Source organism: Macaca nemestrina, chromosome 1 (assembly GCF_043159975.1).
Source record: "Macaca nemestrina isolate mMacNem1 chromosome 1, mMacNem.hap1, whole genome shotgun sequence".
NCBI classification, from domain to species: domain Eukaryota; kingdom Metazoa; phylum Chordata; class Mammalia; order Primates; family Cercopithecidae; genus Macaca; species Macaca nemestrina.
This window is the reverse complement of record NC_092125.1, coordinates 135,368,022-135,385,877: the sequence shown is the minus strand read 5'-3', so window position 1 is coordinate 135,385,877 and position 17,856 is coordinate 135,368,022. Positions and strand designations below refer to the sequence as shown.

At 37.1% G+C, this 17,856-nt stretch overlaps 1 protein-coding gene across 5 annotated transcripts in view; it reads right to left on the bottom strand.

The window, feature by feature from the left end:
• LOC105485445 (dihydropyrimidine dehydrogenase) overlaps positions 1–17,856 on the bottom strand; it is an 875,814-nt gene that overhangs the window by 817,235 nt on the left and 40,723 nt on the right. For all 5 annotated transcript variants that reach the window (XM_011747801.2, XM_024793997.2, XM_071074657.1 and 2 more), the window contains one exon: positions 12,882–12,992. In XM_011747801.2, the coding sequence (XP_011746103.2) occupies positions 12,882–12,992 (111 nt within the window). The remainder of the gene's footprint in view (positions 1–12,881; positions 12,993–17,856) is intronic.

The following is a 17,856-nucleotide window of genomic DNA, read 5'->3' as shown; positions in this document are numbered from 1 at the left end:
TCCCTCATAAAAACTCAACCTCAAAGATAAGGAAGCTGTGAAGGAAAAATTTTCCTTCTTTTGCAAATAAAGCTAATTGAAATACACCTTACTTAGGGGAAAGTTTTTTCCAGTTCAATTTAAACCCTGAGTAGATAACTATACTTCATTAAACATAAAGTTGTTTAAAAAAAATAAAGAGCACTCTGCTTAACCATTATTAAAATTTCAAACAAGTGAAGAACAAAATAAAAGTAACAAGGCTGATGGCTGACAATTACAAACGAGTTTAATTTGTGTGTCACATGGATGCAGAGAAAGTAGTAATCAGTCTGAAATAAATAATTAAAGCAAAGCATTTTTGTAACAGCCTCAGGAAATTAAGAGTTAACACTTTTATTCTTTTTAGTCAATTACCATCTTATTACATATTTCTGCCTGGAGAATAAATCTCTGACAATACTAGTCCATGTGTGGAATGAAGCACTAGGAAAACACATACTTTTAAAGAGGGATACTAATATATATAAAAACTCTAAATTACAGCATATCACAAACAAAGAATGTGCCTTTTAAACATATAGCAAGCACTTATCAATGAAATAACCAGACTATAGAACTTCTCTAGAAAAAAATATTTATCATCATCATCATTGTCACTACTCTGTGGAGAGGTCCTCAGCATCATCTCTTGATACCTTCCTTCATGCTCCAGTCTATGACTTCAGCCATGCAGTACTGATACTGTTTTAGTACTTTAACTTCAATCAGTATGCTCCGCTCCCCCATCTTCAGACTTTCAGATACAAGTTTTCTACTCTCGTGAAATTTCTCTTTTTCCCTCCTTTCTTCCTTCCTTCATCTTTATTTTCAATTTAAATTCTGGTTTCTCGGGAAGGCCAACCTTGAATCCTGAGACCAGGCTATGGTACTTCAGCGATAACTCCCATGGAAGGCTGCACTGACAAAACCTGATTGTGGGATTGCGAGGTGACAATGTGCTAGCAGCCCTCACTCTCAGCACCTCCTTGGCCTCAATATCCACTCCGGGGGTTCTTGAGGAGCCTTCAGCCCACCACTGCACCGTGGGAGCCCCTCTCTGGGCGGGCTGAGGCCGGAGCCGCCTCACTCTGCTTGCAGGGAGACGTGGAGGGAGAGGCCCAGGCCAGAACTGGGGCTGCAAGTGATGCTGGCAGGCTAGTGCGGTTCTGGCGGTCCTGAGCATGGGTTCAGCGGGCGTGGGCGTGGGCTCGCCAGCCCGGGCCAGCAGCTGCAGAGGGTGCACCGGGTCCCCCAGCAGTACGGCCTGCTGACGCTGTGCTCAAGTTCTCGCGGGCCTCAGCTGTCTCCCCACGGGGCAGAGCTCCAGACCGGCAGCCCATCATGCCCGAACCTCCCTCACCCCCCACCCTCCCCCAGCAGTGGGCTCGGTGGGGCCCGAGCTTCCCCGATGAGCGCAGCCCCCTGCTCCCCGACACCCGGTCCTATCCAGAGCCCAAGGGCTGAGGAGTGCAGGGGCAGCTGGGGACTGCCAGGCAGCTCCTCCTACAGTCCTGGTGCAGGATCCACTGGGTGAGGCCAGCTGGGCTCCTGAGTCTAGTGGGGACCTGGGGAACTTTTATGTCTAGCTAACAGATGGTAAAGCACCAATCAGCACTTTGTGCCTAGCTCAGGGTTTGTAAATACACCAATCAGTCTAGCTCAAGGTTTGTAAATACACCAATCAGTACTCTGGGTCTAGCTCAAGGTTTGTAAATACACCAATTGGTACTCTGTATCTAGCTAAGGTTGTATCTAGCTAACCTAGTGGGGACTTGGAGAACTTTTCTGTCTAGCACTCTGTGTCTAGCTCAAGGATTGTAAACTCACCAATCAGCACTCTGTGTCTAGCTCAAGGATTGTAAACACACCAATCAGCACTCTGTCAAAACAGACCAATCAGCTCTCTGTAAAATGCACTGATCAGCAGGATGTGGGTGGGGTCAGATAAGGGAATAAAAGCAGGCTGTCCCAACCAGCCAGCAGCAACCCACTTGGGTCCCCTTCCACACTGTGAAAGCTTTGTTCTTTTGCTCTTTGCAATATATCTTGCTGCTGCTCACTCTTTGGGTCCATGCTGCCTTTATGAGCTGTAACACCGCAAAGGTCTACAGCTTCACTCCTGAAGCCAGCAAGACCACGAACCCACTGGGAAGAATGAACACCTCCAGATGCGCTGCCTTTAAGAGCTATAACACTCATCGCGAGGGTCCGCGGCTTTATTCTTAAAGTCAGCGAGACCATGAACCCACCAATTACAGACACAAAATTAGGTTAACACCTGTGCAAATGCCCAGTTAGTTGTCTGGGCAAAAACCGTTTTGTCCCTTTCCCATGACTTATCACAGCGGCTGGCACATGTTAGATCTTCCATTAATATTTAGTAATTAATATATATGTACAATTTAGATTCAAATATTTATACTATATAAGTCTTAAAGTGAAATAATTTATATGTAGTGGTGTTATAGAAATGAAAAGTGTGATGCAAAAAATTAATTCTTTAAGTGGGTTCATTACTCTGGAAGGTAACATTTCCAGCAATTGAATTATTGCCCAAAATGTTCAGGAGATGATACTCAGAGTTCATACTTCATACATACATGTATATATATAAACAATGGAAACCAATCAATAGCTTCATATTTTACTTGCTATTTCAGGGTACACTTTTTTTTTTTTTTTTTTTTTTTTGAGGTGGAGGCTCACTCTGTCGCCCAGGCTGGAGTGCAGTGGCGCGATCTCGGCTCACTGAAAGCTCCGCCTCCCGGGTTCACGCCATTCTGCCTCAGCCTCCCGAGTAGCTGGGATTACAGGCACCCGCCACCACGCCCAGCTAATTTTTTGTATTTTCAGTAGATATGGGGTTTCACCATGTTAGGATGGTCTCGATCGCCTGACCTCGTGATCTGCCCACCTCGGTCTCCCAAAGTGCTGGGATTACAAGCGTGAGTCACCGCGCCCGGCTACACTTTGTACTCTTATAGAAATCTAGGTGTATGTTAGTAGAAGAAACTACATAAAAGTTCTTCAAAATAATATCAAAATACATTTTTATATATGTGTAGATTGAGCAATTCACTTATCTCATCTCCTCCAAGCTTCATATTTCCCATTAATAAAAAGAGGATAATAATTATAATAATTAACAAAATAACAGTAATAATTCTCATCCACCAGAATATAAGTTCTGGCAGAGTAAAGTACACGGTTGTATTCTCAGCACCAAAAGCAGTATTTAACATACACTGAGAACTCAGTAAATATTCAATTAATTGTTATTTATTGCATACTTACTATATGTCTGGCACCATTTCAGGAGCTGACGATACAGTTGCGAACAAAACAGGTCTTCATAGACCTTACATTCTCATGGGGAGAAAATAACTAAACAACCGAACAAGTAAAATATGAAAAATAGTATGTTACATGGCAATATGTTCTATGAAGAAAATTAAAGCAGGAAAGGGAATATAAGGAGTAAATGCATGAAGTAATACTTGCTTCATAGAGTTGTTCATCAACTAATTTAGTTATTATAAAGAGCCTGGTTCACTATCCACCATCCTCATTGTCTTCATCATCACCATTATCATCATTATTACTTGAGGTACTGTTACAGAGTATAGCACTGTGTCACACAGCTTAATCCTTTGTTAGATGCACTCCCTAAATTATAGAACTTCAGAAAAAAATAAGTGAAATGTAGTTGCTTCTCAGCACAGAGATGGAAAGAATATATGAGAAACTGAATCATGTAATCTAAATTAGGCATTTATATCAGATACTCAAAAATGTTTTGTGTACAATAAATATATCATAAATTCATAGGAAGGAGAACTACAAATATTTTACAGATCATGAACATTTATGCCACTTATGTTTACATAATTTACTTGCAGAACTAGGTGCATACAGGGTTTTTCTCAAATCAAGATGCCATAAGCAAACAGATCTTTCTACACAAATGTCTACCAATTTTCAGTTAAATTAATTTGGGACATGGAAATAATATATTTGAGAATCCTTAAAAATGATGTGATTCAGATCTCAGAGGAATTGCTTTTTATTCTGTAATTTATTATTACAAGAGAAAATTATCCTAAACTAAGTTGAACTGCATTCTTGCAGTTACTAGGACCATTGTCCATATACCTATGTTTTTATTTTCAATGAGTTTCCTTTTCATGAATTTCCAGCGCTATGAAAAGCTACCAACAGATCTACCAACAACATTAATAAAAACTGAAGAACATTTGCTTTAGTCAAAATATTTTCTGCCTTCTCTCCATACATGCTTTATTTTATAGCGCTAAGACAATACAGACTGTTAAGTATGTCATTTTTACATACTAACAACAAAAAATACTGCTAAATAAACTGATACAAACTTTCTTATCAGATTAACTATAAAATGAAATTAATTCCAGAGATGTGAAACTGTGATAAAATACGCATCAGAGAATTGATCAAACATGGTAAATATGGCAAGTTCCAAAATGCCATACTGATTCATTGTTCCATGCAGAAATGAAATCCAAATGGCATAAAAACATTAAATGAATGCATGTTATATATTTAATTGTCTTCTTTTATTTTATGTTAGTTATAATACAGTGTTGTTGATAATAGCATTTTTAGTGTCAAGAATTGCCCTGAGTTTTCTTGCCTAGATGACAAAGTGATTATTTTTGCTACCAACATAACAAAAGAAAATCTGGGCAGCAACAGGCATGAATAATTTGGTTTTTGACATAGTAATAATGAGAAACCAATACAATATCCAGGTGGAACTATCTTAAGAAGCATCTGGATACAGACGGGATCTTGGATGGAGATATTCATTCAGCTGTTAATAAACACATAGATGGGCATTAAAACTATGGAGTGAATGCAGTTATCAAGAGAGGCATAATTGAGATTTTCCACTGTTGCCATCTTGAAATCTACAACTAGACTCTAAACTTTCTACCCAAAATGCCTTTGTATAAGCAGCCAGTTATTATTTTAAAATAAATATTTGTTATATGTCAGAATTCATACAATGAAAGACTCCACCTCAACTTCAAAATTACAAGGTCTACAATATGTGTAAATGACCACACGGTAAGGTTTTAACCTCAGTATCCCTGTTCTACTTAAAGCTTTATACTTTGAAGGGATTTCTAGGTAGTCACTTTTCACAGTATATTTTTCCCTAATTTTTTTCCCTCTGCTGAAATTTTAAGCTTGCATTTTCTTTAAAGTGTTATTTTCTTCAATTTTCCATATGCAAAATTAATTACTAAATTTCACATTAATAACATCTAACATTTGTTAGAAATAAGAAAGCTGTTGCTCGGTAATGATCACTTAAAATATATTTACTTCAAAATAAACTTTTATTTTTCTAATTCATTGCAATGTTCTCAACAAATGCCACAGGACAATTGTTTTCAAAATGTATGTATGCCATTTATGCTTACATAATTTACTTGTAGAACTAGTTGAATACAGGGTTTTTCTCAAATCAAGAGGCTATAGGCAAACTGATCTCTTTATTCAAATGTCTACCAATTTTGAGTTAAATTAATTTGAGGACAGGAAAATAATAATATATTTAGTAATATATTATTAACTGGCCGGGCGCGGTGGCTCAAGCCTGTAATCCCAGCACTTTGGGAGGCCGAGACGGGCGGATCACAAGGTCAGGAGATCGAGACCATCCTGGCTAACATAGTGAAACCCCGTCTCTACTAAAAATACAAAAAAACTAGCCGGGCGAGGTGGCGGGCGCCTGTAGTCCCAGCTACTCGGGAGGCTGAGGCAGGAGAATGGCGTAAACCCGGGAGGCGGAGCTTGCAGTGAGCTGAGATCTGGCCACTGCACTCCAGCTTGGGCGACAGAGCGAGACTCCGTCTCAAAAAAAAAAAAATATATATATATATATATATTATTAACAGTAAAATCATACCATATCAAGCGTTCCAAAACACCCAATAATGTGTCATGACTGGTAGTGCAATTCAGAAGTTAATGTAATGACCAGGAAATCCCACACAGTGAGCCAGCAAGTACTTCTGAATCAACCTGGACATCCAAATCCATCTGGGTCCCTACTGTGGTTTTGGGGTTGCTACTGAAGTTTAAAACCTGCAGAGACATTACTGGGTCCTGAGGCTGGCTGGTACCTCAAGAACAGTGGAAGAAGCCCTTTGGGCCAGTAACAGGGTGAGGTAAGTGCGGCACTGTGTTACTAAATTTAAGTTGGCCCTCAGTTTTAGGATCATGCAAGCAAGTGCTGTCCCAGCTTCCCAACATGGGGTTCCTCGGGCATTGCCTGCCTTCGCCTACCTTTCCATAATCTTTCCCATCCCAAATAGGAACTTACTCTGCCATCTCTCCCTACTCCACCAGCCTTCATTTGAGAACTTACTGGATGGAGGGCAGGAGATGATCATCATTCCTGATAAACTCAAATTCAAAATCAGTCTTTATGGGGTGGTTGTAGTTATGCTACCATCCCTTCCCATTCCTCCTATAAATTTATACCTATTAGGCAGAGAGGCCGCTGGGTATTCATTTCTTGAAAGAAAGAATACAACTACAGAAAGCAGAGAAACAAAGGGTGTTTCTTTTGGGCTCAGAATTTTAGAAGTCACGTTTTCAGAAAAATTGAAAGGACTTCAGTGATTGACAGTGGATTTAGGAGGAAATGGGTGATAAGTTAAAAGTTACTTTTTCTTCCACTCCCATCCTTCCCAGTCAGCCTATATAAATATTTAACAGACAGAGAGACAAAATGAGGACCAAAAGTAAGGGAAGGGCCCAGAGATATTGGCAGATCTTGGAAAAAGAGCATCAATGCCCAGCTCCTTAGGCTACTCTCAGAGGGCTGACAAATACCAGGTGTGGGAAAATCAAAGATGGAGAATCTGTGACTCATCGACAAACGAAGCCCTAGGAGAGCAGATTGAACCATGAACTTCCCTAAGCCCCAGTGTTGAGTGGAACATCAGAATGACTGTCACCTTATCAAGAACGGCTTCAAAGTAGTAGAGATGCGAGGGATAGAAAGGGATCTAATGAATGAAAATGAAGGATGACTCCAAAGTCCCCATGATGGTGACCAGTGGGAAGATGGCATGAAAAATCAGCTGGGCTTACCTCACAGCCCACACTTGCCAGCAACCCTCGTAAAACTTAGATATCCGCCCAGAGAAATAAGGGGTGAGGGGGACAAGTAGGGAAAAATGAATCCTACAAGTGACACCCAGGTTTCCACTCTCACAAATACTCACAGTACAATTAAGTTCAGTTACAAGAAAATAAAAGAGGTCATGTTACTTGCACGCATGAGTTTCTAGGTGGATATCTGTATTCTCTATACAAACCCTGCATTTTTCACATACTGAAAGAGATATTTAGTTGCAAATAATCTGTTTTTATTTTTTTATTTCCGAAACTCTTTCAATTATTGTCTATTTTTGGAAGAAAATAATTGTCAACAATTAAAAAACCAAGCTCATGCTTGAGAAAGTATTTTCAAACATACAACAAGAGGCAAGGGTAGAAGAGGTATTGCTTTCTTACTGGGTATCTGGTGAAAAGTTTATTTACTTTGGAGCTTAAAAATAAAAATTCACATTGTGAATATGATATGTCAATGGAGGAACATATATTCTCCATCAATTTTAACAGATCCCAGTAGCTGGCTATCCATCAAAGAGTGAATGAGATTGAATGCTAAGTGGATTTCATCTCTTAATAGCCATGTAAACTTGAAAAGGAAAAATGGTGCCAGCAGACAAGGCAAACCTTAAGTATAATTTCCAAAAGTATAAAAATCAACCATATTTGGAACATAAGAAATAATATATTATTAGAAAAACATATTAACTTATCCTTCCTCCATGGAAGTCCCCCACTATGCTCTTGCGGTTCTCATCTCACCTCTCAAAGTGCTTATTAGCTAAATTCTCATCTCTGCCTGCCTTTTCCATGCTATGTTCAGTGCCATGCTGAGCCACACTGGAGCCTGAGGCAAAAGGAAAAAGGTGTGTACCTATATATATTTATTATTATTTTTATTTTTCTTGATTACTGAGTCTTTTGTTAGTCCCTTATATTTTACACCTCAGGCCAGTGCCTCACGTGCCTCACCCTAATTTCTGCCCTAATCCCAAAGGTCTAACCTGCACCCTCTTTCCACTTTACACACTCTTCCTGGGTAACTCTCCCCCTAGGCTTTTAGTTATTTATGTATATCCTGATGATTCAAAAATTATTTATCTCCATCCCAGGCCCTTTACTAATCTACAACTTTTGCAGTGATCCACAGGCACAAGGATTTCAAATAATCCAAAAGTGAGTGTAGTATTTACCCTCAATTTATGCTATAAACAAGTAAACATACACATAAAGTCAACTCTCAAGTCATACGTGTTTTATCTCCTAAATAAATTCAAGCTCATCCTCCCTCCTGGTCTTCATCATCTGTCTTCCAACTTTTTAAATCCAGTCCCAGAGACCTTGCCTCCAATCTTTTCATTAAATCCATCATCCACACTGAAAGCTAGACTGATTCACCTAAAGGCAAATATGATAAACTCACAACGATCATTAAAATTCCTTAACTGTTCTTCCTTTGAAAGAGTATTATTACTATTTATTGGTATTTCAGCCTTCTTCAAAACAACATGAGAACTTCTTGGCAAGGCCTGTGTCACACCAATTCCAATGTGGCAAGTGGCACAGATAATAAATGTGAAACAAACGAGTGACTGAGATTGTGAAGCTCATGCAAGAAAAAAATATTTATCAAAACCCATATATCATTTAGTTATTTTCATTGTCTACAAGGAAAATAAGTCAATGATTTTTTTTTATTTCCTTATTCAAAAAACTTCTACTAAAAGAGCTCTCTGGCAATTGCATGGGTTCAGTCTCTAGTTCCACCATTCAGTTGTGGAACTGTGAATAGGTTTCGTAGGCTTCCATGTGCTTCAGTTCCCTCATCTATGAATGGATGATAAAATATAATATCTACCTGACAGGGTGCTTCTGAAGCTTAAATGAATTACTTCACAACAAGCATTGAAAATTTTTAATGTATACTATAGCTTATTCTCATTTTATTTTTTTATGGTGAGCACCTTGTATGTGTCATGCATTTAGAACAAATTTGCTAAAATTCTTAAAAAAACATGTCTAATACTTGGCTAATTGGCGGTCTTTAACTGCCTTTCCTTTTAATTTTCACCCAGCATAAGTTTTCTGATTTGTAATATTTTCTGGTCTTCAAAAATTGCTGAGGGAAAATGAGTACAAAATATTTATATAATTAGGATAGTTCAACATTTTCAAAAATGGCAAAAATAAACAGCAGTTACGGAACACCTGCTTAAACTATACTGGAAATAACTGCTTCATGCTTCATTAACCAGTATAAACATGTTTGCCAGTTTAAATCCCCTACTGAAGTCAGAATTTCCAATTAGTACTATAAGAGTATTAAACTACCAAGTGAAGATAGTCCTGGGCAATAATTTCAGAACTGCCATTCTTAAGGCACTTTTACAGGTCAAACAGATGCTTATTTTCTAAGAAGCCTATAATTTACTTATTAAGTCACATTTGTGTCTATTTTAATAAACGATCTTAGACTACTTATTTTTCTGGATTTTATTCGCCTCTGAGAAGCATTCAATACAGTGCCTGAAATATAGATGCTTCAAGCACCAAATAAATAGAAAAAAGGAAGGAAGAAGGCAGATAGTAAGAGAGGACTATATAATGCCTGAAGAAAAACTTTTCCAATTGTTGGGTCCAATTATAACTCTGGTTTTGGTAAGTAAACATAAGAAAAATATAGCAGATATAGATATAGATGATATAGATATATAGATATAGATATAGATATAGATTGAGAGACAGTAATGCAGGCTAGAAATATAAAGGAATCTTCAATCTAAAGATAGTATTACAAGTAAGGAGATAATAAGATAACCAATGTAGTGACTATTTTAAGAGAAAGAAAGAGTTTGAGCTCTGGGCACTGAAATATCTAAGGGGTGAGAGGAGAAATAATCAACAAAGAAGTGAAGAAAAACAAGATAGGAGATGTCAGTGAGGTAAGAAGAAAACTTTTTCATATCTCATCAGTTACTGGTTACTGGCTAGCTAGTGGGGATAAAAGTTCCGGCATCCTATTTGGGTCTTTATGAATTGAAAAACAAACCATATATTTTGGTGACACTTTCATTCAATTCTTTATGCCACCATGAAGAGGATAATAACAAATGGGAAAGGAACAGTATTATTTAACCACACTGAGAATAACTTTCAACCGTAGCTTCATATTTCACTTTTGGGAATAAACCTCACTGCTCTGAGAAATTCATGAATGTCACAGACAGTCTTCAAACTAATAGATATCAGTGCAATAAATCTGACCTTATAAATTGAGATTATCATTTTAACACAGATCTAAAGTTTCCATTTTATTTTTATACTAATACTCATAGAAGACGTGAAATATACAAAAGTGCCAAAAAATATATAATCAATATTAACATTTCAGTATTTTTTTTGTTCTTTGTAGATATATATAAAGGTATGGTTATGTGTAAGTGTACACAATCACTATTGAATAGTGATGTTAAATCCTTTTACCATGTAATGCAGACAGAATTTATCCAGATTATTTCAAAAACATTTTAATGATTGCACAATATACCACTGAATTAATTTACTCTAATTTGCTTAACCATGACCCACTGGTTGGAATTCAGTGGGATTTCCCCTACATTTGTCTCCACTGAATAAATAATGCCTAAGATAATCCTCTTTGTACTTAATTCTTTACCTACATTCCTAATTCTTTCCTTCAGATATGTTATTAGAAAATAAATTACTGGTATAAGTGATAATTTAAAATTATTGTTATGAACTGAACTATATCTCCCCAAAAATCTTATGTTGAAGTCCTAACTAACCCCCCCTGTCTCAAAATGTAGCTATATTTGGAGAGAGAGTCTTTAAAGAGGTAATTAATTTAAAATGAGGTTATTAGCGTATGTCCTAATACAACATAGCTGATGTTCTTATTTGGACACAAGCACACCCCAAGTGAAAACTCAGGGAGAAGACACCATCTACAAGCCAAGGAGAGAGGTCTTGGAAGAAATCACCTTGATCCGGGACTCCTAACTTCCAGAACTGTGAGAAAATAAGTCTCTGTTGTTTAATCCACCTAGTCTGTGGTATCCTGTTATAGCATCCCTAGGTATAAATAGCATCCCTATGTAAATTGCTTTTATAAATATTTGTGTCAATATATATTTGACAGAGAAAACTGACCTCACTGCGCCTTGGTCATTATTTTTAAAACGATAAAATAACCTCAATGTATAGGATCACATTATGAGATACAAATGCTAATTTCCATAAAATAACAACAACAGCAATCATAATAAAGAAAGTCTCCATTTCAAAATAAAATCCTGACCATAAATAGTTTGAAAACTTATAAATATGAGACATTAGGGAAGTCACATAGTGTCTCTTGATCATAATTCTCAGACCTTTAAAAATTAGAGATTTAGGCTTGATAGTCTTTAAGGGCTTTCAAGTTTAAAAATTAGGAGATTCTTTTTTCAGTGTTCTTCAATTGTTCTTATCATTATACTGGGTTATGCCTTGTAAGCGGCCTATTCCTTGAACAACTTGAATCACACTGTTTTCCTTTTAGAGACCTCTACTAGAAGTATCATGGTAGAAAGCAAAGCTCCCAAAACTGGACCAAGAAAAACTGAATTCAAAATCGAGGTCTGTAATTAAGTGTCTATGGGATCTTTCACGCAATATTGTTTCTCTGTTTCTATTTCTTTTTTCATTCAAAAAATTTGCCCTGTGGCTGGTGATAGAAAAACTAAAAATTAGATAAATACAAGTACACATGAGCACACACCCTCAATTCCCATCCTCAAAGAGTTCAGGATATAAGAAGAAGGAAAGAAGTACATAAACTAAAATCATACATTCTATAAGAAAGTATATACAAAGTTCCAATAGAGCTAATGTTAAGCTAATACTACTGTCTCACTCATTAATTTGGGAATATTAATTTGGGGTAAATTAACTTGGGGAAATCAGGTAAAAAGGCATTTCTTTCAAAATTTAAAAATGTATATAACCTTAAGATGGAATTTCTAACATCGCCTTTAAGGTTGTACTTATATCCCATCTATGGTCTCACAGTTCCAGCTCTATAATCACCTTCTAGATACAGTTAAACAAAGTTCTAGCAGTAATCTCAGAGAAATGCTGTTTTGCTCCTGTACCTCACCTAGAAATATTAGGTGTTCATATTATTAGATGTTCATAGAACATCTAATGTTCATATATTCTGTAAGAGTGTATTTTTAAAGTCCACAGATACCAGTGTATCTATAACTTCCTTCATTTAGCCTATATCATTAATATGAAAACCCTTCTGTATCATTGTGTCAACAGGCAAAACAATTTTGAGACTAATTTTAAAGATTTTGAGAAAAGAAATTTTGGCACCAAACTAAATTTACAGGTTGCATATCTCTTATCGAAAATGCTTAACACCAGAATTGTTTCAGATTTGGGTATTTTGAATTTTCATATTTTGGTTACTCAACCTGCATATAATTTGTTTTCAGGAGATTTTTTTAAAGCAATGTAATTAAAAATACACTTTCAAACCTGTTCAAATATTAAATATTTAAAATATTTTTTAAATCACAGCTGTACTTTAATCCCTAATTGGATTTCTAAGTGCATGTAAAATCTTGTCTTACAATGTGTGGAGTGAGATAATTTTCAGCATGAAATAGTGTATCTGTGGTACTTACAAAGCAGTTCTTATCAGGATTTCTTTTCCAATGTTTCTTGTCTAATTTCTTGGCCGAAGTGGAACGCAGAGTTGCATGAGTTTGTGTTCGAGGATTTAAAGCCAGGATGCTCTAAAGATAGCATAAACAATGTGTAAATACACAGAAATATGTTGGCATTCATTTAAACTTATTTTTTTTTATTTTATTTTTTATTTTGAGACAGGGTCTCTCTCACTTTGTCACCCAGGCTGGAGTGCAGTGGTACAATCTCAGCTCACTGCAACCTCTGCCTTCCAGGCTCAGGCAATCCTCCCACCTTATCCTCCCGAGTAGCTCGGACTACAGGTGCATGCTACCACCCCTGGCTAATTTTTGTATTTTTAGTAGACATGAGATTTTGCCATGTTGCCCAGGCTGGTCTTGAACTCCTAGACTCAAGTGATCCACCTGCCTCAGCCTCCCAAAGTGCTGGGATTACAGGCATGAGCCACCTTGTCTGGTGGCATTTTTAGAAATCAAACTTTATCTAGGATTTCCTCCTACAGGCCCCTAAAGAAAGGGTGAGCTAGGAAAGAAAACTTAGGAATCTCACACACACACACACACACACACACACACAAAGATTATATGTAAATCAGAAGAATCACCCCAAATTTGCAAGATCGTGCTTAATAAAATCAAGTGAGAAATCCTATATTTGGTTTTAAAAAAAAAAGTTCAGTATGGGAAAATCCTAATACAATGAAAATTTACATGGAAAAAGTGAGAAGATATACTTTTCTTAGGAGAAAATCTAATAATGTTATCATTGATATAATGATATCATTATATCAATGTATATCATTATACATTGATAAAAAGCTAAAATATATGTTTAAAATGTTGCATGGATCTCAAATAGCTTACATTAATAGACTAATACTGGGCAAAATATGAATGAAGTAATGTCTATTATATTTTCTAATTAGACAGAAGCAATTCTTGACCAGAAAAAAAATTCTTCACGAAAAACAAATAAATATCAACAACAACAATGAACAACATACTGTTGTTTCACCAGAGAGGAGAAACCATGGTAGCAGCAAATGCTTCTGTTTAACCAAATTAACATTATTACCTACCATCTTTCAATAATGGTTACGTGTTGAAAAGTTAGATGCAACAGCTGAAGAAAAGCCTGGAGAAAAGATCTGGGAGAGACACAGTGTATTTCAGTAGGTGAAGAGCTTTCACACGGAAGAGAGATTTAATTTGTTTTGTATTAATACAGAACCAACGCTGTGAAAATTAATGGAGGAAGATTTGGATTCAGATATAAATTAAAAAGTGACAGCTGAGATTGCATTAGAAATCATTCTAGCTGACATTACTGCAGTCATTTTAAATGATGTTCGTTTCAAAAGTCGTCTTCTTCCATGAAGTTACCCCTAAATAATCTAGATCCATTTTCTGTTCCAGATCACTGAAACATCTCTACCACAGTATTCCAATCTAAACAGTAACTGCTGCTTTAAGAATTTTTCTTCCCTTCTGAACTGTGCATGTTTTGAGCTGAGGGATTCCTGACTTTTTAAAAATCTTTCAGTTTATGATATACAGCACCAGGTAGGTAGCATACGCTTATTCCTGTAAAATAGTGATTCAAAAATCATGAATCTAATTTTTAATTCCTAGTAGTCTTATAACTTTGAGTAAACCATTGATCTTTTTGATCTTTGATTTCCTCACATGCAAAATACAGCAACACCTGAATCGGAAGTAAAAAATAAATGAAAAGCATGATACAACATGTTTTCTAAACTACCAACACCCTAAAAATTGAAGTGTAGTGAAAATGGAATCTAGCGGCTATGTGCAACAGTAATCCTCTGTCCATGATTTGTTCATGTAGGGGATAGGTAAGAATTTGACAGGGGACCTAAGAATGCAATTCCTACTAGATTTGACCAAATCCAAGATCACTTTCCAAATCTAGATTCCATGATTCTTTAAAAATTATTGGATCATGTTCATCATTTTCACATATAAAAATGAACTCTTATTGAGATCCACAGAGAACTATCAAAAAGACCAAAATAAATGGACAGATAAAATAATTATACTATTAATACCAGACACAAGCTAAAAATGTTATTTTCCCCCTCTACTATTGAAATTCCACAATCAACATATCGAGAGTAATCATTTTCTAGGTGATATCTTAGCCGATTTTATAAGAGTATCACATGCTAATATGAAGAATTTAAAAATCATAAATGACTTTCTAAAATAAATGTTATACTTAGTATTCGTAGACAAGAATAAAATCAGAAAAAGTCACTTCATTTCATTCGGCATTTGATTTAAAGTGGTAATAACAATCCTCTGTGTTTTAAATTTTTAGAGTTTAAAAGTTCAAAAGCTTTCACATCCATTATGTAATTTAACTTACAAACAGCTACTACTATCTCAATACTTAGGATGAGCAAATAAATTGAGGGTGGTTAAGTAACCTGCTTAAGATCTCACAGTTTATATGCAAAAAGAATTGAATTGGAATTCTGTTCATCTGAGTATGGGACTTATATTGAACCTGATCCAAAGATGAGGCCTATATTTAAAAGTCACTTTTTGAGATATAAGGTAGGAAACATTTTTAACCACATGTTTAAATAATATCAATTTGTACCTGAGTAGCTCAATGAAAAATTAATTTCAAACCCTGTTTTGAGCAAGCCAGTAAATATGACCATTAAGAAGTCACCTCTGGAATGTTAGAGTAAGGACCTCTGCAGACTGACACCCATAAAAATAAACATAACTGCAAAAATAGTAAAAATAAAAACCCTTTAAAGTCTCTGGAAATTTGCCTTAAGGCAAACAGCAAATGAAGAAATAATAATACATGAAAACCGACTAAAACTGGTAAGAGGAGTGAAGGTCTATGGCATCTGAAGTATAACCCACACCATTTCAGTCCAGTGTGACAGTCATTCTACCTCAGATGGGTATAGCTCAAAACACAGAGCTCGCTCCACCCCAGCCACCAGTTGAGGGCTACGGTATCTCCCAGGCAGGGGTAAGATGCCAGCATTTCTCATTTTCTCTCTCCCCCATTCTACACAGAGACAAAACTGCAACTGAGTGCAGCTGAGACGAAAGTGCAGCTGACAGGTCCAGAGTTCTGTTACTCCATCCAGCCTCCACTCAAAGAGCTAAGGTTTTACCTCAGGAATATCAAGCCAAAAACACCAGGGCCCTGATTATCCTTGTCTCACCTCACTTACTGGATAGAGTTTGCACACGAGGCACAGCAAGCTGAGAGAACTAGAGGCTATTGCCTATACCTAGCACCTTGCTCATAAAAGCAGAAATATAACTCTGAGAGAAGTGGACCATTGTCACTACCCTCAGCTCTGGAGCGGTGGCCCAGAGAATTTTTCCCAGAACACACAAGTCATAAGAACAGAAAGGTCCCCCCAAAGGAACTGACTTTATTTGAACCTGTATGCAGAGAAGTTCAAACCTAAGAGTACTCTTACACACAATAAAAACCTTCATGTCAAACAATTAAGAAGAGGGAGGTAGCTTCCTGAAAACAATAAACTAAACCATAAGGCAGAGAGTTCATAAGGGAAAACCAGGGAAGGAAATATAAGATGAGTTCTCCCGGAGTTACAAAAAACCTCAAGGACTCACTTCAAAAACTACCACTGAAAAAGGGCCCAAATTTAACTGAATCACACTGTGGAACAATTCATATTCCACAGCAAAAGTAATAAAGAAATCAACCAGAAGCCATTGGAACTAAGATCTGGGTGTGACATTAATACAGGCAGACAACTTAAGAGAGAGATCACAGAAAAAGGCAAAGAGACACCCGATAAAACCATGGACACCCAAGAATGACTACACATATCCAAGGCTGCACCCTGTGAGAATGATATCAGTGTTTCATACTAGAGGAAAACGTACATCCCTAAATAGCATATCCAGGCCAGGCATAGTGGGTCATGCCTGTAATGCCAGCACTTTGGGAGGATGAGGCAAGTGGATGGCTTGAGGAGTTCAAGACCAGCCTGGGCAACACGGTGAATCCCCATGTCTACAAAAAATACAAAAATTACCCAGGCATGGTGGCATATTGCCTGTGGTCTCAGCTACTCAGAAGGCTGAATCAGGAGGATCACCTGAGCCTGGGAGGTCAAAGATGCAGTGAGCTGTGACCATACCACTTTACTCCAGCCTGGGTAGCAAAGTGAGACTCTGCACAAAAAAAAAAAAAAAAAAAAAAGTATATCCAGTCGCCAATAACAAGTCACCCTCCTCTAGAAGGGAGTTAATGTCCAGCAAGAATAGCTATATTATGTAAGATGCTCCGTCTTCAACTTATAAAAGTATGAGTCATGCAGAGAAACAGAATTGTGTTATCCATATAGACACACAAAAAAAGCAGACAACAGTAACACCCATTAATAGGGCCCACGTGTCAAATTTAACACTTTGATACGGTTTAGCTGTGTCCCCACCCAAATCTCATCTTGAATTGTAGTTCCCATAATCCCCATGTGGTCATGGGAGGGACCCGGTGGGAGGTGATTGAATCATGGGGCCGGTTACCCCCAAACTGCTGTTCTCATGGTACTGAGTGAGTTCTCACTATATGTGATGGTTTTATAAGCGGCTTTTCCGTCTTTGCTAAGCACTTCTTCCTGCTGTCATGTGAAGAAGGACGTGTTTGCTTCCCCTTCTGCCATGATTGTAAGTTTCCTGAGGCCTCCCCAGACATGCAGAACTGTGAGGCAGTTAAACTACTTTGCTTTATAAACTACGCAGTCGCAGGCAGTTCTTTATAGCAGCATGATAACTAATGCACACTTCAAACCAGCCATTACAAGGAAAGTATGTTGACAATGTCTTAGAGAGTACAGAATATCCATACAGAGATATAAATTATTTAAATCATTTTAACAAAAACAACAAGCAGGCATTCTGGACTTGAAAAATACAATAG